Source organism: Phodopus roborovskii, unplaced genomic scaffold, assembly GCF_943737965.1.
Source record: "Phodopus roborovskii unplaced genomic scaffold, PHOROB, whole genome shotgun sequence".
Taxonomy (NCBI): domain Eukaryota; kingdom Metazoa; phylum Chordata; class Mammalia; order Rodentia; family Cricetidae; genus Phodopus; species Phodopus roborovskii.
In genome coordinates, this window is record NW_026126481.1 from 498,967 (window position 1) to 524,608 (window position 25,642).

General features: G+C 37.0%; 1 protein-coding gene across 1 annotated transcript in view; it reads right to left on the minus strand.

The window, feature by feature from the left end:
* Window positions 1–25,642, minus strand: part of Vps13a (vacuolar protein sorting 13 homolog A) — a 180,596-nt gene that overhangs the window by 56,275 nt on the left and 98,679 nt on the right. Inside the window, exons 40-47 of the mRNA XM_051194059.1 lie at window positions 18,608–18,700; window positions 17,692–18,048; window positions 15,914–16,015; window positions 13,989–14,147; window positions 13,590–13,845; window positions 12,124–12,284; window positions 7,943–8,046; window positions 2,901–3,183 (exon numbers count right to left, since the gene is read on the minus strand). Coding sequence (XP_051050016.1) covers window positions 2,901–3,183; window positions 7,943–8,046; window positions 12,124–12,284; window positions 13,590–13,845; window positions 13,989–14,147; window positions 15,914–16,015; window positions 17,692–18,048; window positions 18,608–18,700 — 1,515 coding nt within the window. The remainder of the gene's footprint in view (window positions 1–2,900; window positions 3,184–7,942; window positions 8,047–12,123; window positions 12,285–13,589; window positions 13,846–13,988; window positions 14,148–15,913; window positions 16,016–17,691; window positions 18,049–18,607; window positions 18,701–25,642) is intronic.

The window sequence follows — 25,642 nt, forward strand, 5'->3', positions numbered from 1 at the left end:
TTTGAGTAACTGTCCTTATTAAAAGACTCTAGATAAACTCCTATAAAGGCTAACATTAAATGACAAGAGAAACTTCAATGCAAGTTGTAACTGTAATACCATAATCAGTAAAACTAAAATAAGCTCCAACTTATCACTAGCTATTGCAGTTTTAAAACTAAAAACAAAAAAATTAAAGCTGTTACAAAAAAAACTCACATTGCCCATCATTTTTAAAATCAATGCCTTCATCCATTCATCATCAATTCACATTGTTTCATATCTCAAAAAGTCACGATTTTTTTTCTACTCACACATTCATTACCTGTTCTTATCTCTAAGACTTTTCTAGTATCTTTTCTCCAGCTCTTTCCAACCATTACAGCAGAATTTCTTAAGTTTTAAATAATATCAGTTGGTGAACTTGTACATGGAACAGACTATTCCATAAAACAATGATAGTAGTGTTGGTGGTGCTAAAGAGGCTAATAAACGGCAACCATGTACCTGTGAGGCATGGTAGTAAATCCTTTATATACTTGACTAATTTGATTTTTTCCATGACTTAACCATTTAAGTTTTATATCTATTTTTATTTAATAAAATATAAAAATGTTTCATCTACCTAAAAACGTAAGTTAATAAGTGGTAGAGCAAGGATACAATTCCTAGTTGGGATTGCATGTACCAACTACTTATCATTATGGTAATTTGTCACATGGAAAAACATAACCACAGATAAGTTCACTCCATATATATATATACACACACACACACACATACACACACAAAACCATAAACCTATTATAACTTACAAAGTTAAATAAACTCACAATGAGTAGATTACAGTGAAGAACTGCTTTCTATAAATAAGCATTGAAGTAAAAATATTTATAAAAATATCTTTGAAAAGAGAAAAATCCCTACTTAATCTAAAATTGAGTACTTAATAGAAAAAAAATACAAGCTTTAATTATATAGGTATTTCATTTGATTGGTATTTCAATACCAATTCCCATGCTTGTTTCATAATTGATTATTCATCACTCAAACACACAATATATGACCTGCATAAGAGAAAAACTATTGCGGTTAAATAAGGATCAGGAGAAACAAATAGTCCGAATAGATGTTTATTCAGGGAGAAATAACTTACAACCTAGACTGATGAACACCAGCAAGTTCCACGGGATGCTCTCCTCTCCGAGTCCTGCCAGCAAGAGAGCGATCCCAGGCTCCTCCTCATACCTCCTTCCACAGGTCACTTCTGCCCCTGGCTCCAACCCCCAATGGGCGTGGTTAGTGCCACAGAAGGAGACAAAGTGAATAACCCACTACACCCAAGAATCAGGAATAGGTATGTTTAAGCAGTGCCAATAGCACCCTCTCCCTAAATTGCACAGACATCAGGAACTGGAAACTTAACTTCCCCTGCAGTTCAGGAAGAGGAGAAAGGTGGTTGCTTTGTTTGTGGTGAGCATGGGGGAATGTCAAGTAGGCAGTGCCCAGCAGGAAGGGTGTGGCCAATCTAGGGCCAGGGAGAAGCAGTGGGCATCAGGAAATGGTTTCTAAGTAGAGGAAACAGTCTAGGATTTAGTCAGCCAGTGACCTGGATCCATTCTACCCTCTCAGCTGCTGGGATCCAGTTTGGCTCAAAGGGCCCAGGGTGAGTTGATCCAACAAAGTAACAATGCACTGTCTCTATCTTTAGCCTTTTGTGCCAGGATAAAGGCTCCTGCCCTGTGGGCCCAGGGCTTATTAACAGTGGCAACTGGAGTTTTCCCTGTCTGGGTGGCCAGGTTAAAAATAAAATAGTGTGTGCTTGTTTTTATACCACATCATGGTTTTGTGTAAGGGCTGAGAGTCATGCCCAACCCTCAGTCTCGTAAGGTAGGAACCTTATCTCTGTGTTCTGGGCTGCCACAGTTTAGTCAACTAAGACAGCTTTCTGTGTGTTACTCTGTCTCTAGCCTCCATTAGTACACAGTGGCTTTCTGGAGGAGTCACATCCTAGTCAAATAAAAACTAACTTGTTATCCTTTCCTGGCTCAGGTTTTTGGTGAGCCCAGCCTGGGAGCAGAGCAAGTATCCATCCCAAAGAGGGAGACAGCCCTCCAAAATGCACACCTGATAAAAAGACCCTCACACCTGATAAAAAGACCCTTTGGAAACCCAAGTCTGTAGTGATGGGAATAACTCATTTCATTCTGATAAAAAACACTCATGTCCCCTTGGTGTAACCTTTTTTGGGAAGGGATACATTGCTTTCAGGGGAGGTAGAGTGCCCTGAAATCACCCAATTTAATAAGAGGAACAATGTCCTTGGAATCAGCATCTGCTCTTTTTTTAGGAACTGCTCGGACAAGAGAGCATCCGGTGGAACTTGGTGTTTATCTGTCTAGGTTGTAAGTTATTTCTCCCTGAATAAACATCTATTCAGCCTATTTGTTTATCTTGATTGGTCCTTATTTAACCACAATAAAAAACTTATAAAATAAACTGTATAATCAGATGGTGACTATATGTCATTTATTATATAAGCCTATTTATAGTTGTGAAAATCATATTGTTTGTATATAATTGTATACAGCTCAGTAGACTTCTAAGGTAAATTAATGAAAAATATTTTCTTTAAGTTACCCTTTTTGAAAATTACATCTTTTGTTTATTTATTGTATGTGGGAGAGAATGCTAAGGCCTGCTGTGGAGTTCAGAGAACAACTTATGGAGTTTTGAGTTGTGGAGGTTCTACTCTGGCTGTGAGGGTTGGAGGCCCTAAATTATCTTTTTAAGCATGATATTAAAATTTTCATTTTGATAAGTACTTATTTTTAAGTAATCTTGGTTACAGCTTCAAAAACTTTTGTTTATAACTTTAAATAATTCAAGCTACAAGAAGACACAAAGAAACTATCAAGTACCTCTAAATAATAAGCAATTTTGTAAGGAAGAAGATTCCGAATGAGGATTGGTGGCCACAAGTGCAATACATATGGTAAGTCCCAGCCGTCTTCTGAATACACTGAAAGAGACGTCAAATTATCTTTTTCTGGGACAATATTAATAACAAATGATTTCTCAGAAGGGTGTACAGATCTACATATCTTCTTTAGAAGTTGACCATCATATTTTATGATTTCTTCAAAGTCAATTCCTTCACACATCTGATAGTCCTCATCTTCCGGCTTCAAAGAAAGGAATGATCTGCACAAAAAAATTAAATAAAATTTAAAAGCATTTTTAAAAACCTTAAATAAGAAGACAACTGATTATTACTGTAAAGAGCACTGGTTTCCATACGTTATATTTCTGAGCTATAAAATCTCAACCCCAATTTTCCAGAAGCTCGCCAAGTTTTATTTTGATCATGATTAGTCTTACAATCTTTAATATGTGTGTGCGAGTGTGCATGTGTGCGTGTGTATGTTTAAATTTCAATATTTTTGGAACATTGTTCTATGTGGTATGTGAGGGTTCATGTATTTGCATGGGAAGACTAGGGTCTCTCACTAAGTTTTGAGCTCTGATTTGGCTAAACCAGCTGGCCCACAAGCACCCGAATCACCTCTCTTGCCTCCCTGATGTTGCGATTACAGGCACACTGCCAAACACAGCTTTTACATGACTGTGGAGAATTCAAATCTTAGTACTTTACCTACTGATCAATCTCCCTAGCCCTAAGTGTATTTTTTTAAAACTACGCTATATCCAAGAATCATTCTTATGAAATATCTTTGTCTTCCACCTGCCTGAGTGACAAGGAGCCAGACAGGTATGTGGATGCTTCAGGCAGGCTAGACTATAAAAATCCAGGCTTCTCTGTGGGTGTCTTTCATCTGCCTGAGACACATGGCATCAGGGGGCATATGAGGACTCAGGCTACCTAGGCTGCATCCTGTGGCCATGTTGGTGTCTGAGTGCTGTGCTGCCATTGGGGCCATAGTGTCATTCGGACCAGGGCTGCTGCTAAAGCCCATGATGGGTCGGTCCTTGGCCCTAACACAGCCTGGGTCATTGACTCCAGTGGTCTGTGGTACCATGAAAGGCCACAAAGATGATTGGGGTCTAGGCCATAACCTGTGACCATGTTGGCACCTGACAGCCATGCTATTCAGTGTGGCCCCTGCTACCACCTGGAGCCATGGTGTCATCCAGGCCAGGGTTACTGCTAAGGACTATGTCTGAGTCCATAGCCCTCCGGTAGCCAGGTTCTGAGTTGATGTCTGTGGCTCCCTATATCATTGAAGGCTATGCTGATGCCAGGGGGCAGCTACCTGGGGCCATGCTGGTGTTTGGGGGCCACGGCTGTAGAAGCCATGCCGATCAGAGTGGCCTGTGCTGCCACCTGGGGACATGGTGACATCCAAGCCTGAGATCCTAATGAGGTCTATGTATGGGTATGTGGTCCCACCACAGTCCAGTTCTGTGTTGATACTCATGGCCCATGGAACCAAATGTCATAGAGATAACAGGGTCTTGGCTGCAACTGCTGCCATACTTGTACCTGAGGGCAGTGCTGCCACCAGGATCATGCCGATCTGGGTGGCCTGTCCAGGTATACAGAGCCATGGTGTTGTCCAGGCCCAGGTTACTGCTGTGGGCCATGTCTAGGTCCATGGCCATACAGCAGCCAGGGTCTGAGCTGATATCCATGGCTCCTGTTACCACAGGGGGTCACAGGAACCATGAGTGTTGAAATCTGAGGGCTGTGCTGAGCCTGGTCTGACCCTCACTGGCACTGCTTCCCCGTGGCAGAGCTGAACCTCACACCCTGCACTCAGGAGAGATGGACCCACCCTTCATCAGAGGCTTACAAGAACTGGCCCCAGTGGCATGGGCATAAGGAGAGTTGGCTGTGCCTCTTGCCTCAGGTAGCAGTGCCAGCAGCCAGGACCAACCAACTCAGCTATCACCAAGACCCACAACCCTGGACCCATTCTAACATCTGTCCCATCTATATGGCCTGCTGGAGTGTGTGAAGGGACTGGTAAGGAGGAACAATAGCTGCAAGGTCTCCATGACACAGGGCTTCAATAAGAGTCCAGGGATGGGAGTTTGCCAGAGCACTGAAACAGACCAATGACTCAATGCAATGAACATTTTGCAGATGGGGCTGATTTGACAAAAGGGTATACTGAGCGACACACTGCAGTTCCCAGTGCCACGAGGTGTTAGAAAGATGGAGGAGTGAGGTGGGCTTATTGTTTGTTTTGAATTAACTTTGGAGGGCATGCTGCAGGGGTGTGTGGTGGATATGGAGGGGAAAGTGAGTGGGATTGGGATGCATGATGAGGAATTTCTAAAGATTCAATAAAGAACTATGTAAAAAAAATTTTATAAAAGAAATAGTCTTTGTACGGTCATAATGCTTTTAATTAACTAACCATTCTTCCAGTGTTGCGGATAGACCCTCACACTTCTCAGGCAAGCACTTTGTTTCTGAAGGAATCCTCTGTATGTATTTTTATTTTTTGCAAAACTAGTTATGATTCTAACTATCTCTTATAAATGAGCTCTCAAAATAATCTCTATCCCTAATTACTTTCCTAACATTTACTCTTAAAAATTTAAATATCTTCTATGTATTTCTATATTACATGTAATGCTACTGTAACTTGGCTTACTTGGACACTGATCCTTCCACATCTATTGTCCTTTCTTGTGACTTTCAGCTATTAGTGCTCTGGAATTAGAGATAATATTAAATGATGGTCCTCTGACCCACACACAAAACTAATGTGAAAACAATTTATTTTGACTATGCTACTTCTATAGTATCCATATAACTTTTATTCTACTTTACATTCTGACTTCTACTATTACATAAAAATTAATTCCCCTCAAATTAATGCCAACAAACTTATGTATTTTGTCAAAGCATTTGTTTGTTCTACTAGCTTATTTAAATTACGTTCTGTTAATATAGGAACTGGTGTTCGTCTGTAGTCCAGGCTGGCTTGAAACGCCCTGTGTGCCCTAAGCTGCCCTCATACTTACAGCAGTCTTCTTGCCTCGAGTTTGAAGTGTTAGAATTATAGGAATGAAATTATATGTATGTCGGGATATTAAAATATTTATAGGACCTATTATGTACCAATCAGAAGACACAACTGAAAATATAAAAATGATTGTGATATTTTTAGTCTTATAAAGAAAGCAATGATAAAAGACAACAAAAACAACTGTCTCACTACACTAGGTACCAACCATCCAACCAAACAAATGTAAAAAAATATGTTGAAACCTTCAAATACAGAATACACCTGGCACATAGAACAGGGAATGTTTGGTAATAGCAAATTGCAAGAAGGCTAATTTCTGAGGGTTTCAATTAGAGAAATAATCAATATAAAGGAAGTAAAAGTATAAAAAAGAAGAGTTTTAAAAAAAGTAAGGTTTTTAAACTTGAAATAAAACAAATATTCTGAGGTAGTAAAGAAAAGTTGGATACTATTAAGTGGAGATAAAGTTTATAAAGCTAGCAGCAAGTAGTTCACCGAAAACTAGAGCTCCTCTACACAAAAGCCTCATTTTATTCACTAATTCTATATGGTAAAATGTTCCTCTTCACTTATTGTAAGGCTATTCTTGGTTGTCAACTTGACTATAACTGGAGTTAACTAAAACCCAAATAGTTGGGCATACCTGTGAAGGATTTTCTTTTTTAATTAAGCCATTTGAACAGGAAGATATACTTGTAATCTGGATCTTTGAGGTGGGAATATACACCTTTAATTTAGATGTTTGAGGTGCAAAGATCCACCTTCAGTCTGGGCCATATTTTCTGCCCTCTCTTTGAATGCTTTCTCTCCTTCTCATGAGCAAGTCCTAACCTTCAGAGGCATTAGAGCCTTCTTCTTTGGTATTCTAGTGTATACTATAGACGAGCTGAGATACCCAGTCTTCTGGACTGAAGAATTACTGGGTTTTTTGATCTTTTGTTGGTAGATAGACATTGTTGGAGTAGCTGGACCACAGCCTGTAAACCATCCTAGTAAATCACCTTTATTATTATAAACAGTATGTTAAAACATATGTGTATAAATAGAAGAGAATGAATATGTATATAACCATTTTATATGTTTGTAGAGATACAGAACCTATTTAACTGAATTTCATGTACCTTCATCCAGAGTCATTCTTTCTGGGTTTTCATGCTTTCCTGTAACTTTAGTACTTTTTGCAATTCTTTACAACTGTCTCTTATCCTACATATTTATCAGGTTTCAACAGGAACAGCAAAATCCAACTCATTTTGCTATCATACAGTGTCTTCTATATTAAGAAAATACGTGCTACTTGGATAAGAAATTAAAGAATTAACATGTTCAAATTGTACAGAGAAATAATCATGTGTTTACTTTAACATCTTAAAGCTTAAATAATTAAGTAAACATCTACCTGAACACTAGATCGATGTAAAATCCACACAGAACAGTCACATAATAACTGGCTGGTAATGAATTAATATTTAATCTAGAACAAAAGTGTGATTATACTGTTTTCTTTACTGTGAACTATTACAAAATATACAGGGATTAAGCAGTATGCTATTAATTTCCATCATCCATAAACAAATAAAATACATATACATAAAAGATACTGTTTTTAAAACAATTTTTAAAACTTATATAACAAGAAAATTCTACAAATGCAGAATCGAAATAATATTCCATTAAATATTTTAAAACACATGAACATGTTAGTATGGTTCTGATGGAAACACTTCTAGCATGTAATAACTACATTAATTAGTAAAAGTATAAATAATGCACAGTTTAAAATACAATACTTAATTTTTAGTTTTGAAAAGATACCTAGGTACCTTGAAATCTGGTCTAGATGAGATATTTAACAGTGGACTGGATCAAAGTTTTATAATTTAAAAACATTATCAATATAGAATCTGAAACAGAAAATCTGTAACAGTTTAGGGCAACAGAAAAGATACAAATACTCTCACCTGTAAGATTCTAAAGGTATGTTGAATTCATTTTCAGGTGAAGCAATTCCCAATAAAGTATCCCCTTCAAAAACGGAAAGTGGGATTGAAAAATGATTCTTAATCTGATTAAAGAAAAACAAACCATATTTAATATTAACATAAGAAAAGATATTTTAAAAAATATGACCATGTACATATCTTAACATAGAATCTACCAGGCAACAACAGCTTGGTCATATAAATTAGAATAAAATCTTTAAAAACAAAAGGAAACTATCAAGGTTTATATTTTATTGAAAAATACAACTTTAAGTAAGCCAACATTCCAGCATAGATGAGGGAGGGATGTATAAGGCATCACCCAGCTGGGAGCAATTTGCCACTGATGGCTGCTGGGGTTAGGAGAGTCAGTTTTCTTCAGAAGGGTTTTCCCTGATAGGCTGCCCATCTTCCAATGGATGGCCCTACACAGAGGCATGAAGGGTACCATTATTTGAACTCGGGTGCTATCAAAAAAAAATAGTATCAAAAAGGCATGAAGTTGGGAAAGAGACATAAGGGGAGAGTATTTAGGGAGCATTTGGAGAAAGGGTGTGGGATAGATATGCTCAAATACAGGCATATTTACATTGTCTATGTACAAAACTCAAACTTAAACAAATGGAGAGATTATTTGCAATAAGAAGAAAACCTGCATGAATGTGAAAAGGGGAGTTATATGGAAGGGGTATGTAACGGGTGGAAGGGAATAAAGAGGGTGGGAGTTATAATAATCAAAATATACTTTACACATGTTTTAAGTTGTCAAAGAACCAACCCATTGAATGTACACACACACACACACCCTCAAGGTTCAGAAAACACAGTGAAGGTAAGGCAATATAAAATACAAGAAACGGAGGAGAGAGTAGTATTGTGAAATGTTGGCCTCTGGATATGTAAACTGTCAAGACAATTGTAGTTTCAGCAGGGAGGAGAAAACGAAGTCCTCAACTCTAGCTCAGAGGCTGATGGCTAGGACAGGGAGTCATTTTGCTTTGCAAGGTGGATACTGGCAAGTTCTTCGTTCACTAACTACAGTCAGTGGACATTTTAAAAAAAAAGGCATTAAGTGGTAGGGAAGATACATATACACACATACATATAGAGAGAGGGAGAGGGAGAGGGAGGGAGGAAAATGGCAGAGGGAAGTAGAGGGAAGGAATAGGGGTGCAATATGATTAATATACATTGCATACATTACATCTGTGAATGGTTTCAAAAATAAAAAGCAAACCAACATACAGCATATCAGACTGGGAAATGTCAGTATTACAGTAAACATAAGGACTAGAATAGTGCATACACAAAAATTTTAAAATCATAAAAGTTACAAGCACAATGAAAATGGAAACAGAACAGGGAATGCACAGAAGGAAAAGCTAACTACTAGCAATTAAGAAAAAAAGATAGATATTCAATATTCCTAGAAAGCAAGAAATACAAAGTGTAACCACAGGCAAACTTTTCACAATGAAACTGGCAAAACAAAACAACTATAGTTATAAGTTCACAGCCATACCCAGAGTTTGACATTTCACAATACTCCTCATACTCTTCCCCTCCTCTATTTCTTATATTCCTTCTGTCTTGTCTTCCCTTTCACTGGTTATTTTTGTCACACTGTACATGTTTCCATTCTTAACAAATTGCACCTATGCAACTCATTTAACAATGTGATATAAATTTTGAGTCCTTGAAAGTTATTATTACAAAAAAATTAGGGTAATTAAGATATACAGGTTAGTAGATTGTCATCTAACAAATTTTTGATCATGTTAGATATGTTTTCAAGGTCAAACAGAGAGATGTTTTAGATAGACAGATGGTCTTCAAACACCAGAGATCTACAGAATATGGCATTTAAGATAGTTTAATAACAAGGCTTTTTATGAAAGTGAGACAAGCATGTTCCTAGCAGCACCAATCTATTTCAGAGAAGATGATGGGCATAGAAGAAACTCCCTATAGAGTTTGCTTTCTTTGTGGCAAAAGTTAGCCAATTGGCAAGAAACTTCCCTTGCCTCAACTGCTGACAGTATGCTGCACAAATTGGACAAGCAGGACATGAAAGAAGGTGACTCCTTCAAAGTTCCTGCTTCACAGTAAAGTTTGTGAGATATTCTAAGCCAGTAGGCCAAAAATGGATGCCCCAACAGTACAGAGAAACATTCAGTGACTGTTCAGGCACCCAGTTATCTTTAACATTTCTATAGTTTTGGAAGTTGTTTGCTTTGCACTTCCTGTTTACCCAGGTAATAGTTTATCATTTTTGGGTCTCTGATGGGGACTGAAGACTAGATAGTTATACTGTTTTCCTACTCCCAATTAAAACATTTATAACACAGTGTCTACCTAAGTAAGGTTAAGGAAACTTTGAGGACAAGAAAGATTTTAAGAGTAAGAAGTTCAGGACTTCAAGATAGTCTCTTCTTTAAAAAAAAAAAAAAAAAAAAAAAAAAAAAAAAAAAGACATGGGAGGTTATGAGAAGGGGATGGATCAGGGAAGTGCTAAGAGGAGGAATAGGGATTGAATGTTATCAAGATACACTGTATAAAATCCTCAAAGGACTAGTAAAAATATTGTGCTATTCACAATACAAACACAAAAATATTTTAAATAGCTGAAATACTTCAAATAAAGTAAGTGATTTATACTCATTATAAATATACACATTTTTTTTTTTTTTAAAAAAAGGGCCATGGCAAACACCTTTAATGCCAGCACTCCAGAGGCAGAGGCAGGTGGATCTCTGTGAGTTCGAGGCCAGCCTGGTCTACAGAGCTAGTTCCAGGACAGGCTCCAAAGCAATACAGAGAAACCCTGTCTAGGGGGAAAAAAAAAAAAAAAAAAAAAAAAAAAAAAGGAAAAGAAAAAGGACAATAGTTTTAAAAAAATTAAATTCAACAATTGAAAAACTTCCCCCGAAACTAAAAATATGTGTAAGTAGTCATTTAAATGGAACAGTATAGCCTTAACAACCAATTTCTTAGATCAACTCAAACTATAGTTTAAAACTTTCCCCAAACACATTACAAATTTATATCAAGATGTTTTATGAATATAAATGCAAAAATTTTAAACATAATTAGTAAAACAGTGCTCTGGAATTTTAACAATTTTAAGGTAGATATTTATACTAGAAATAGTGCTGCTTAATGAGTATAATTGTTAAAAATCTAGAATAAGCACATGAGTCTAATAAAAATAGAACATTACACTGACTGTTGTAGTAATCTGTACTGTAAATGACAGTAATGGATAATCAAAAACAAAATTTAATAACAAAACATTTATTTTTTAAAAAGGAAATACTTATAATAGTTAAAACAGAAAAAATAAGGGAGGATATCATGATTTATGATTTAGATGCAGAATAATCAAGAGAGTATGGCATTGTCATAAAAATAAACATATACAAAGGCTTACTCAAAATGAAATGTGGTATTCTCCACACACCAGATTTACTTCTCAGTAACCTAGTGCTGCTATATCCTCTGCTGATTGGAAAAGTCAAATTCTATTCTTTATTATGCCTCTATGAAAAGTAAGACTGTGTAACTAATGTTCTGTGGGCTAAGTGGATATATAACAAGTTAGGTAGGAAGAGAATGAAAATTTTGAATAGTAAATACATTCACTACCTTGAAGGCTATGAAAGTTTAAGTGTGTCTTTATATCAAAACTAAACTTTATATGCTATTTATTGTATATATCTCAAAAAGTCTGTAATTTTCTTGATAGTTTTACTATTAAAAATATAAACATGCTATAAGACTAAGCAAAACATGATGCATACATTTACAAAATACTGAAAGCATTGTATGAAGCAGTTCTATACGAAATGATGGTATTCCAGTGCTCATGTCACAGGAGTACTGTTACTATTGAAGAGAATCTTTGTTTCTGCAACAGTTTGTATTCTTTTGGCAATGATTTGCTTGAATTTTTTTTTCCCCTTGAGATAGGGTTTCATTTATCCCAGGCTGGCCTCAAACAGATTGAGCAGCCAAGTATGCTCCCTCCTGCATGCTGAGATTAAAAACGTTTGCGACTATATATAGTAAATATGATGCGGGGGATTGACTCAGAGCTTCCTATATCCCCAGGCCACTTCAAACATATGCATAGCACGTCTACTGATTTCCATACTTCATACCTGCACTGGTGAGCGGATTGTTACTTTCTTACTTCCTTCAACTGTCTCAATTTGACAAATGATAGATCTTTCAACTCCAGACTCTCTGTGTCTTACTGTGTACAGACGCCGTCCCACTTTTGTTAAAGGAATTTTGTCAGCAGCAGAGTGGTTAACAGGTGCTAAATCAAATACAGACATTCCCAAGTTAATTAGAATTCTCTGGGTAATAATTTCTTATATATGTTAAGAACCAGATTGTCTTCTAAATAAAAAAAAAAGTCTTTAAATATAACCAATATTACAGGGTATTATTCACCTAAATCCTTCAAAGTATTTTATTAAAAACAGCTGAAAAAATTGTTTCACTTAGGAGTCTAAAAAACCTAAAACCATCACAATTAAGAAAGCAAACAGTAATGGGAGGGATATAATATTCAAGAGTAATTATTGGTACTGTCACAATAACCACCAAAGATATCAAGGTGAGAATAGACCTTCACTTTTAATTTCCTAATTCTCTGTCATTTTAAAGCTATAACTTAGATTTGATGAAAGAAAATTTCACATGAATTCAACAAATATGAACATATTATATTGGGAGTGAAATTAATTTACACAAAATTGATTCCCCAGTTTTAAAATTAATTCTCACAGTGAGTAAAAATAATAAATACGCATCAAAGACAAAGTCCCGATAACACCCATCTGTTAACATTACTTCAGGATAACCGCGTCTGGTTAGCTTCTCAGACAGTACAAACACTGCACTCAGTAACTGAATTAATTCATTCACCTTGTTATTTAGTCGTAACAAACAGGGTACAAACATTTGACACATCTATCACTAATAAGGAAAAGCTGAGTAAGATCTAGTATGTTTTATCCTTACTCCAAGTTCTAATAATACCATGCTCTGAACAAGGAAAGTCAGCTCTGAACAAGGAAAGTCAGAAATTAGAATACCAAGATTTAGTAACCAAAGAAATCAACATATGGGAGAGGAAAATACTGTTCCCCTGTTGGCTTGAATGAGATTGTCCCCTCCATAGGTTTTAGCATTTGAATACTTGGTCCCTAGTTGGTAGAGCTGTTTGGGAAGGATTAGGAGGTGTAGCCTTTTGGAAGAAGTGCACCTCTGGGCATGGGCTTTGAGGTTTCAGAGCTTCCCACCATTCTCACTTTGTTCTCTGCTTCTAGCTTGCAGTTAAAGGTATGAGTGAATGCTCCCTTTGCCTTTCAAATCACCAGGCCTGCTGCCCATAATCTACAATTCACAAACTCTAAGCCTCTGGAACCATAAGCCAAATTAACTCTTCTATAAGTTGCCTTGGTCATAGTGTTTTATCTCAGAATAATAATGTAGTCCCCATTATACTAGAAAACCTATTATTAATTTTTAAAAAGCTGTTAAGGTACTATAAATGAGTAAGACTGCTTTTACAAATCAACTTTACAAAGCCCCAGAGAGGAAATGTATCACTTACTAAGGAGAATGAAGAACAGTTTGCTGCTTAGGCTGGTCATTGCATTGAAATGATCACTGTCCTTAGTTCGCACATAATCCATACTTAAACTCTCATCATTCTTCAGCTCATATGATTTTGCCATAGGAACATTGAGTACATTAAAAGAATCACTTGGTGAAACAGATACAGTAAGTCCAAGAGAATTTAAAATCATAAACGGTGCTAGATCCCTTAGGAAGACAGCTGAAGATCCAGTAGCAGCTTCAGTAAACGCCTAACAGGGAACAATTGTAGTAAATGATAAGAACACTATAGTACATGAGAAAAGTACCAAGATCAACAACAACTTTTCTCATTTAAGGGTTAATGTAAAATATTTCAATATTTAAAGTGTCAAATATTTGTTTTTTTTCTTACCTCAACTAAATTATTTAACATCACAAGGCCACATTTGGATAATGTAATGTTTAATTGGTCTTTAGAATAAAAACTTATGACAGTTTTATATTCTGGTACTTTGTAGTTTTCTTCTTCACTATCTGACTCAACAATGGACTGTTTTGCTTTCTTTTTCATCTAAAATGATAAATTAAAATTAGATATGAAAGAAATGAATGTTTTCAGTAGTATAACATGACTTATCTGCAAAGTAAAAACAAATACCATTAGAGAGAGAGAGAAAACGCTATGAATTCCATGGGTTACACTGCCTATTGTAGAAATCTATGAATCCTAAGGATTATATGGCCTGATGTGGAGAGCTAGAAATTTCATTGGTTATATGCCTAATGAAATTTTTTGGATGTGCAAAGTACTATCACAAAACTGAGAAGAAGAAATACTAAAGGAAAAGAAATTCGATCCTCTTCCATAGAAGAACAATTTTTGAAATTACTAAGTATCTATGGAATCTGCAGGTAAATTAAAAGCATACACTTAACAACAAATTAGTCAAGAAGAGTAGTTTAGTGTATTCGTCATTAACAGAAAGAGAACTAGGTATTAACAAAATCCAATAAAAGTGGCAGAACAATGTTATGAGGCAGAAATTTGTAAGAATAAGTACTATTTGCTTCTTTCCAGAATTCAGCAACTTGTTGTCTAGTCTAGTCTAAAAACTACCAATGAAATTAGTTCATTCAAATCATTCATCTGTATAACCTAAATAATTAAATTAAACCATTCAAATATAACATGACAGGCCAAGCTGGTGATTTAGGTTGTTATTCTATCTTACTTTTTTTTTTTTCTTGGTTTTTCAAGACAAGATTTTTTTTTTTTTTTTAATAGCTCTGAATGTCCCTGGATTTTGTTCTGCAGACCAGGCTGGCCTCAAACTCAAGAGATAATTTTATTGCACTGAAAATTTGTCTTCAAGTCTACAAGTTGAGCCCATCATTAGGAAAGAAACATGGTGTAAATTAAGATGCCTTTAATTTTGTCTATTTAAAGGCACTGATTCTCAGGATTACATAAATTTACAATATATTTCAAGCAAATAACACACAATCTTCAGTAGATTATAGAGAGGATGAACTAATAGAGAGGAAGAAAGGAGAGGATAAGGGAGGAGAGGATAAGGAAGAGAAGGGGGAAGTAGCAGGGTATGAAAAAGGAAAGGGATGGAATGGAGGGAGGGAGGGAGGGAAGGAAGGGAGGGAGGAAGGAAGGGAGGGAGGGAGGAAGTCCATTCACAGAACAGAAGAAATCTCCACAGTGTGAGGTAACAGTTCAGAATGGGACCTCTGATGTTCAGTCTCAGGTCACGACTTTTACTTTCCCTGTTACATTTCTTATACTGAAAGGCATTGGAGCCATGCATGGCTCCCTGGTTCATGGCTCCCTAGTTAAGAGCACATCCTATCTTGCAGCAGATGTGAGTCTGACTCCCAGGCCCACATGGTGGCTCACAATGGCTTATGACTCCAGTGCCAGGGGATCTGATGTTCTCTTCTGGCCTCTGTGAACATGAGGCAGGCATATGGTACACAGACATACATACAGGCAAAACAACTACACACATACAAATAAGTTAAAGTGTATAATGTAGTATAGATAACCTAAAGAACTTTGGAAAGCTTTTTTTCTTCTAAAATCTTTTTCAGTCTTCAAACATACTTTGATTGGGGATGTTAATAATGAAGTTTTACACACACACACACACACACACACACAGAGGGGGGGGGAGAGGGGGAGAGAGGTGGAGAGAGAGAAAGAGAGAGAGAGAGAGAGAGAGAGAGAGAGAGAGAGAGGAGAGAGAAGCAGAGCATATATGGAGCTTATTATTATTTTTTTTCTGTAAACCCAAAACTTCTTTAAGGAAATAATACACACATACATACCTTGATTCCAAGATTCCATGGTCTAAAATCATCAGTCTGATCAATTTCTAAGGGTTCCAGTAAAGGTTCCCAAACACCAAACATTTCATTATAATAGTGAACCTAAACAGAAATTTAGTTTTTTTTTTTTTTAAATAAAGCACTCTACTATCTAAAATGACTTTTTAAATGATACCATACCTTTTACCTGTACTACTTCTTTTATATAATAACTAGCCCATATGACAATAATTTTCTGTATATACTCATTATATACTTTCTTCATCTGGCTTAGTACAATCCCAGATATATATATATATATATATATATATATATATATATATATATATATATATATTTACTTACTTACTTACTTACAGATGTATTTCAATCAGAGGGCGAATCAGTTCTTTCTTTTTCTACCACATGGGTCCCAGGAATTAAACTCTGGTTGCAGGTGTGGTGGGGAGCATCTTTATCCACTGAACCTTTCTGCATACCCTACAACCCTTCCTAAAGCACCTTTCCTTGGCCTGTCTCCTGAACCAGGTAGCAAATCCTGCATTCATCTATCACATACTACTGACACTTGAAAACATGCCAATCTACCAGTAACTAAAATCTCTTCATGGCAGGCTCCACAAGATTCAAAGTTGGTGGTATCATGGTGAACTGTCCTACATTCCAAATGATTTTAGTGTTTGCATGCACTGCACTTCTTGGATACCCCTTATAAAGTCCTGTACAAAATACAAATAATTCTAAACACAATTTGAAAATCTGCAGTGTAGTCATAATCAATTACAATTGTATTACTACATAATTCTGTATCGTTTTATGTAAAAATAGCTTTTAAATATCCACCCACACTCTTGTAAGGTAGACTACAAGACTTTTTCAAAAAATATGAAGTATAATAATTTTAAGTATCATTGGAGATGACTATTTTTTCTGCTTCTGTAGTGCTGGTATTAAAATTAGAGCTACATACACATTAGGTATAAATCCTATCACTAACCTATATTCCTAGCCTCTTTTTAAAATTAATTTTATCTGAAATATCCATGGAAAAAATTTTTATAAATTCTGAGGAAAAGGTTTACTTTGATTCTTTTTTTTTCCTCTTTAAAAAATTTGGGAGGGTTTGGGATTAGAATCCAATGTCTAACACACACTAAGCAACCACTCTACACTTCAAGTACATCCTCAGTATTAAAACCTGAAAGAGCTTACTCAAGTATTCATAAAGATTAAATTCATAAATTCATAAAGATTAAATAATCTACCCTTCCAAAGGAAAAAATTCATAAATTCATAAATTCATAAAGATTAAATAATCTACCCTTCCAAAGGAAAAAAAATCCAATTTTAGACCTTAAACATCATAATTTAATCTTAACAACTATCTGTTGATAGAAAGGTTTTTTATATATACATATATGTATTTGTGTGACTGTCTGCTATGTGTGTGTGCCTATGCCCAGAGGCCCAAAGAGGATGTTAGATTCCCTGAGAGGTGGTAAGGCAGATTTGCAGGCAGTTGTGAGCTGCCTGATATGGACTCTGGGAACAGACCCTGGTTTCTGGAAGACCAAGAAGCCCCTCAGTGATGGGGAAAGTCCTTCTGTATATATGTTTCTAATATTGGTTGATGAATAAAATACTGTTGGCTAATAGGAATGAAGATAGGCAGGACTAGAGAAGATTATTTGGAATAAACTCAATTTAAATTGTGATACAAGATCCTAGGATATTCTATGTGAAACATCATAAACCTGAAAAATTATATATACACTTACCTCCAGCTCAAGCTGACAGTGGAGATTTATTAAAGTACTCCAGTTTTTGCTTTCCCCCAAAAGGCGTGACTTTGCCAACAGCATTGGCACTGTTCTATGACCAATTCCAGCTTCAAGAACTATAAAAATAGAATCAATATTCAAGTTCAGTGTCTCTCCTCCCAGCATCAATTCATTTGTGGGAACCACTTTTTCTGTTTCATTTGATTCCTCAAGGAACCACATTTTCAGACTCTTAGTATCCTTCTTGTCCCATAAATGTGCTATAGAAGAAGTGTTTGCTTCTGGGATAGTTTCCTTAGTTGTATAAAGTGCAGAAGTAATAGTTATTATGGTATTTATGATAACTGGTGAAACCTGAAAGAAGAAAACAATTTAAATATGGGTTACATACATTAAGGCCAAACTAGAAAAGCACTACAGGATGATAGATTTAATTTTCTTAATTTTTTTTGCCCACCATAATTTTCAACTACAAAATTTTAGATAAATTTGTTAAGTATTTATAAATCTTATTATTACTATTAAACCAATTAAATATGACTACAATTACATGTATCCTAGGTATCAACTACAAAAGTTGTATGAAATAAAATATAGCATTAATCATAAAATTTACAATAATGTCTTGTAAACTTAATGTATATATACTTCCAAAAAATTATTCATTTTTTTGAGTCGGGTCTAACCTGGGCTCTGTGAATACCTATAAAAGTTTTTACCATTGAGCTCAGTCTTTTTTTCTGGTGGTAATGGCGATGATTAGATAGGATCTTACTAAATTGCCCAGGCTGGCTTAGACCTCAGTGTTGTTTATTTCAGGCAGGCCTGGAACTTACAATTCTTATCTTTAGCCTCTTGAGCAACTAAGAGATCTACCATCAAATTAATTAAATATGTTGATGTTTTAACTTACCTTTAGTGTAAGAGATTTTACTGATATGTCAATCATTTGTGGATCGGTTCCTATCTGAGTAGCCTGATAAAATAAGTCACAAGGCTGTAAAACCTATAAAATACAAAACCATTATTAAACTGATAATTAAGTTAAAATGCTTCTCTTAAAGTCTTTCCTAGTAATAGATAATTACATTTAAAAGAAAACAATTGCCGGGTGGTGGTGGCATATGCCTTTAATCCCAGCACTAGGGAGGCAGAGACAAGTGGATCTCTGTGAGTTCGAGACCAGCCTGCTCTACAAGAGCTAGTTCCAGGACAGCCTCTAAAGCCATAGAGAAACTATCTCAAAAAACAAATAAAATAAAAGTAAACAATCATACCTATATAGAAAATGAGTCAATACACTATTAAGTATGGCTCCAGTAAAAACTATCTCCTTTAAGATCTGTGGTGTTATAGTTTTTTTTTTTTTTTTTTGTACTGACAATTCCCATGAATCATAACTTGATTCTAAGAATTTTAGAGTATTAATGGCATAATGCTGGCATGTTTTTACTGGTAGGGTTCCTAGGCAGCACATGTCATCACATGTCAATAGATAAGGAGTGTATACACACACTCACCCTACCTGAACAATTAAAAAATATGCTAAATATCTGAAAAACATAGGAGCTCTTGCTATGTCATTTCCTTTAGCAAAAGTCTATCATACTATCTATTCCACAATAAAATCGGTATGAAAAGGCCAATATTACAGGAAAAGCAAAAACTGCAAAACAATAAGAAATTCTGAGATTATAAAAGAACTTTTCTAATGATTGAAAGAACAACTGTAAGCACTAGACTTGATAGTCACTTCTCTTCCAAGTGATATTTCATCGGGTCCAAAGTTTCCTAAGGGTCTCATTCTAATATAATTCAAGTCCCAAATCTCTTCATAGATCTAATGATATCTCGCTATTTATCTCCATCTGTACCAACCTTTTATTCTAAATGCAAAATCCATTATCTTTAACCAATTCCTGGACATAGGGTTAGGTATGACTTTAGGGGAAGAACTTTTCTCTTTGGAACTGTAATACTAAGGATGGGTAATCTACCCCAACTATTGGTAATAAACAGTGAAAAGGTACAAGGGAAAATAGTTATACTCAAAGCAATTCTTAAATCAAGCTGAGCAAACAAATTTCTTGATTCAATTTCTAATCATAGGAATTTATTCTTTTCATCTCTCTGTTATACCCTCTAAATCATCCTCTATCCCCTTTTATTAAGAGTTATGTAAACCTACAGTCTACTTCCCACGAAATCGTGAAGATTCAAGAGTCTCTCTCTTCATCTTCTATCAGTCCAAGGTGGCAGTGCTTCTGATAAAATAATTTAAACAGGAATCTTAAAGGCTTTATGTGTATTCCATGAAGATTCATTCTATAAGGTTATAAGTCAAATCTACTGATCTTTTTGAAATTATGTTAAGTAAGGGCACATTTTATGCTTCTAGGAGATTTGAATGGACTGAGATTAAACCTGAAGGGTTAAGGACTAAGAAATTTAGGACAGGAGAGTGGCCTGATAATACCATGTAGCTTGTCAGGCTCTGGGACATTTCTGATAATAGGATCAAGATAACTCCAGTGATATCAACCACTGTGAGATGTAGGCAAACTGACTTGCATATGGAATCTTCCAATCCCAAATCACCATTCTACAGTATAAAATATCCAAGCTTCCCTCCAATACACATTCTGTCACACACACTCTCAGAGAGACTACAGCCCTTCCGTTGTTCTGAGTAAAGAATATCTGTTTTTGAAGATGCCTGTCCACTTTCTTTCATTTTCATACACATCAACTTCAATAACACACTCTAATATTCTATAATCAACTTTTGTGCTTATTGATCATTTCATATTTGGAAATTCTAGCAAAAGACTGCACAGTTATACAGTCATTTCTCTACACTGTATCTTTACACTTTGAGGATGCATTTATGATTTTCAGATGTGTTTGCAACTTGAAAAGGCTGAGAATTGCCAGCTAGATCCGCCTATCGGTGCAGAAACATCCTGTGTTTGTCCTCCATCGCCAGGCCTTGGCTAGAGGTGAATCTGGGACCAATTCGGGTGGACTCTCCCCTACACCCTTCCCCGGGAACTTCCTGGGTTGGCCCCGGATCTTGCTGCCCCTGTGTCCTGTCCCCATCCAGAGCGCTCTTGGAGCTCTGATATACCCCCAACGAGAGCCTGCCCTTGCCCTACCCTGTTCCCTACCCTGCCCACTGTCCCACTGCTCTGGTTGAGCACTGGGACAGAGAGGGCGGAGCCAACAATCCAGCCACCTTTGGGGAACTTCATAGAGCTGCTCTGAGCACACTGGACCTGCCTATCCACACAAGACCAACCGTGATTTCCACCTGCCTGGTCTCTGACACCCACCACTGGTCCTCGACCAGAGTTCCAGCCCCACCCCCCCAGAGATCCTCCTATCTCAGCAGGACTACTCTGAGTTCCTCCAGGCTGGATCCTTGACCTCCATCCAGGGCCTCTGCCAAAGAGGCCTCAGCTGGAGAGTGCCAAGCCCAGGCTAGATCTGCCTATCAGCTTAAGGAACATCCTGAGTCCCAGCCTTCGAGATCCTTAACCCCCATCACCAGGCCCCTGCCTGTAGAGAGACCTCCTAGAGAGTTTGATCCACCCAGAACTACAGACATCGAACCTCTGACCCACCGAAACCCACCAGGGAAGTTCCATAGAGAGAGGGAGAGACCCCACCAACACCTACTGAAAGAAGCTATAGGAAGACGGCAATACAAGAAAACACCTAACACAGAAAGACAAGCATAACACCACCAGAATCTAGGGAATCTACACCAACTACTGGAACACAACAAAGCAGATGAAGCAGAAGAGAATGACTTAAAAATTACTGTCATAAAAATCAAAGAAATCTGCTCAACTATGTTCATAGCAGCATTATTTGTAATAGCAAGAACCTGGAAGCAACCTAGATGCCCCTCAAATGAATAATGGATAAAGAAGATGTGGCACATCTACACAATGGGATATTACTCTGCAGAAAAAAATAATGAAATTCCCAGTCAAGTGGATGGCACTTGAAGAAACCATCCTGAATGAGGTAACCCAGTCACAAAAAGAGGAACATGGTATGTACTCGTTCATATATGGATTTTAGACCTAGTGCAAAGGATCACCAGCCTATAATTCACATCACCAGAGGAACTAGGATACAAGCTGTATTCTAAGAGATTATTATAAAGTCCCTCACAGAAAGGGGAAGGGACAAGTCCCCCAGAGCACAGGGGAAGTGGGGAGATGCAGTGAATGGAGAGAGAAGTAGGAGAAAGAGAGGGGCAGGAGAGGAAAGCATGTATGACTAGGAAGATTGAGTCAGGGTTGGAATAGAAGACAGGAGAGAGAGAGAGAGAGAGAGAGAGAGAGAGAATAAAAGAGGGAGCCACTGTTGGTTTGAGGAGAAAGCTGAACCTAGAGAAAGGTCTAGAGACCCACAAGACTGCTGCCAAATAACAATTTAAGCATCTGTGGAAAGGCTACAATGTGAGGGGGCAGAGAGGATGAAGGGGAGGGAGGTAAAGTGAACTGGGATCGACATTAAAATAATAAATTAAATTTTAAAAAATTAACATATCCTTTGAATTAAAAAAAAAAAAGATTGAGGATCTCAAAGAAGATGTGAGAAAAATCCCTTAAAGAAATGTAAGAAAAAAACAAAAAGTTGGAGGAAATGAACAAATTTCTTAAACTACAGAAAGCCACACCAAAAAAAAAAAAAAAAACAAAAAACAAAAAACAAAAAAAAAACAATTACCAATTACACAGGTGAAGGAAAGAAACGGTTCAAGCCTTAAACTGAAATAGAGACAATAAAGAAACCACAAACTGAAGGAATGCTGGAAATAGAAAATGTGGCAAACAATCAGGAACTACAGACACAAGCATAACCAACAGAATTCAAAAGATGGAAAAGAGAATCTCAGGCATGGAAAATAAACTACAGGAAATAGACTCATCAACCAAATAAAACACATGAGTTCATTAAGGACATTTCTGATACAAGCATATAATTGGTATCTTATTTACATCCATTTCAGTTAGCAAATACAAATCAATCTTCAGTGTACTCTGTATGTAAATGTTTCTGTGAACATGTTTTCACCTTGTTTATGAAAATACCAAGAAATATCACCCTTTACAATAACCACAAACAACATAAAGTATCTTGGGGTAATGCTTACTAAACAAGTGAAAGACCTATATAATAAGAACTTTGTGGCTTTAAAGAAAGAAATTAGAGAAGATACCAGAAAATGGAATGATCTCCCATAGTAAAAATGGTAATCTTGCCAAAAGCAATCTACAGATTCAATGCAATCCCCATTAAGATCCCAGCACAATTCGTCACTGACCTTGAAAGGATAATAATCAACTTTGTATGGAAAAACAAAAGACCCAGGACAGCCAAAAAACAACAATGTACAATAAAAGAACTTCAGGAGGCATCAGCATCCCAGACTTTAAGCCCTACTACAGAGCAATAGTTCTGAAAACAGCCTGGTATTGGCACAAAAATAGACGGGTAGACCAAAGGAATCAAATTGAAAATCCTGATATTAACCCACATACCTATGAACACCTGATTTTCGACAAAACAGCTAAAAGAATACAATGCGGGGAGGAAAGCATCTTCAACAAATGGTGCTGGCACAATCGGATGATGGTGTGTAGAAGACTGCTGACAGACCCATGTCTGTCGCCATGCACAAAACTCAAGTCCAAATGGATCAAAGACCTCAACATCAATCCAGCTACACTGAACCTCTCAGAAGAGAAAGTAGGAGGTACCCTTGAACAAATTGGTACAGGAGACCGCTTCCTGAACATAACTCCAGTAGCACAGACACTGAGATCAACAATTAATAAATGGGACCTCCTCAAACTTAGAAGCTTCTGTAAGGCAAAGGACTCAGTGGACAAGACCAAAGGGCAGTCCACAGACTGGGAAAAGATTTTCACCAATACTACATCTGACAAAGGGCTGATCTCCAAAGTATAAAAAGAACTCAAGAAACTAGTCAACAAAACACAAAATAACCCTATTAAAAAATGGGTTACAGAACTGAAGAAAGAATTCTCAATAGAGGAAATCAAAAAGGCTGAAAGACACTTAAGAAAGTGCTCAACATCCTTAGCTATCAGGGAAATGCAAATCAAAACATCTTTGAGATACCATCTTACTCCTGCCAGAATGGCTAAAATTAGAAACACCAATGACAACTCATGCTGGAGAGGATGTGGAGAAAGGGGAACACTCCTCTACTGCTGGTGGGAGTGCAAACTCATACAGCCATTTTGGAGATCAGTATGGCAGTTCCTCAGGAAAATGGAATTAGTTTACCACAGGACCCAGCAATCCCCCTCTTAGGCATATACCCAAATGATCCACATCCATGCAACAAAGACATGTGTTCAACCATGTTCATAGCAGCATTTGTAATAGCAAGAACATGGAAGCAACCTAGACGCCCCTCAACTGAAGAATGGATAAAGAAGATGTACATGTACACAAGGAATACTACTCTGCAGAAAAAATAATGGAATCTTGAAATTCACAAGCAAGTGGATGGCATTAGAAGAAACCATCCTGAATGAGGTAACCCAATCACAAAAAGAGAACATGGTATGTACACGCTCATATATGGATTTTAGACCTAGATCAAAGGATCACCAGCCTATAATTCACACCCCCAGAGGAACTAGGATACAAAAGGGGGACGGGACAAGTCCCCCAGAGCACATGAGAAGTGGTGCGGGGGCAGTGAATGGAGAGAGAACTAGGAGAAAGAGAAAGAAGGAGAGGAAAGCATGTGTGACTAGGAAGATTGAGTCAGGGTAGGAATAGAAGATAGGAGAGAGAGAGAGAGAGAGAGAGAGAGAGAGAGAGAGAGAGAGAATGAACATAAAAGAGAGAGGAAACATTAGTTTGAAGAGAAAACTGAACCTAAAGAAAGGTCTAGAGTCCTACAAGACATACTCAAATTAACAATTTGAGTGTCCATGGAAAGGCTACCATAATAAATGCCCTTCCCGGATAGTGAGATCAACAACTAACTTAATCACCATCATGGAGCCCTCATCTAGCACCTGTTGGAAACAGAAGCAAACACCCATAACTAAACACTGAGTCGAACTAGAATCCAGATGCAGAGAGAGAGGACAAGACCAGGTTGAAGAAACACATAGAGTCAGCTGACCTGAACAAGGAGGAACTAACGGGCCCTCCAGACTGATAGCTGGGAATCCAACATGGGACTGACTCAGACCCCCTGAATATGGGTCTCAGATAGAAGGACTGAGCAGTCTAAAGGACCTCAAACAGTGGAACCAGGATATATTCCTGGTGCATGGAAGGACCTTGTGGACACATCCCCCATAGAGGGATACTGCCTTAACCTAGAGACAGGAGAGAAAGTCCCTACTTCAAATGACTTGACAGATTTACATGAGCCCACATGGACAGCAAAGCTCTACATGTGGAGTGAGGGAGGGGGGATGGGAGGGGAGGGTGGTCAGGGTGGATGTGAGCGGGGAGAGGGTAAAAGGGAGAGAGGGAAAGGGAACTGGAATCGACATGTAAAATTCAAAAAAAAAAAAAAAGACTGAGAAATCTAAAGTAATAACTCCTGTTTTTTTTGTTTGTTTGTTTTTTGTTTAAATCTCCTCCTCTCCTCAGCATTTTGTTTTTCACAGCAAGAAATCAGACAACTTGGAGATTTCCTTAACTATACATACAATAAGAATGTCACTAGTTACACTTTCAAAGTAACAAAAATTATTTATATATATATATATATATATATATATATATATATATATATATCAAGTTTTCTGCCAAGGAGTTCATTCTCCCTGAACTTTCCTACACCATGTTCTTTAATACCTTTTGGGGGGGGGAGGCCAGTGTTCTTAATGAATGTTTTACCAAGAATGCCTTTTGCTTCAGCAGTAAGCATCTC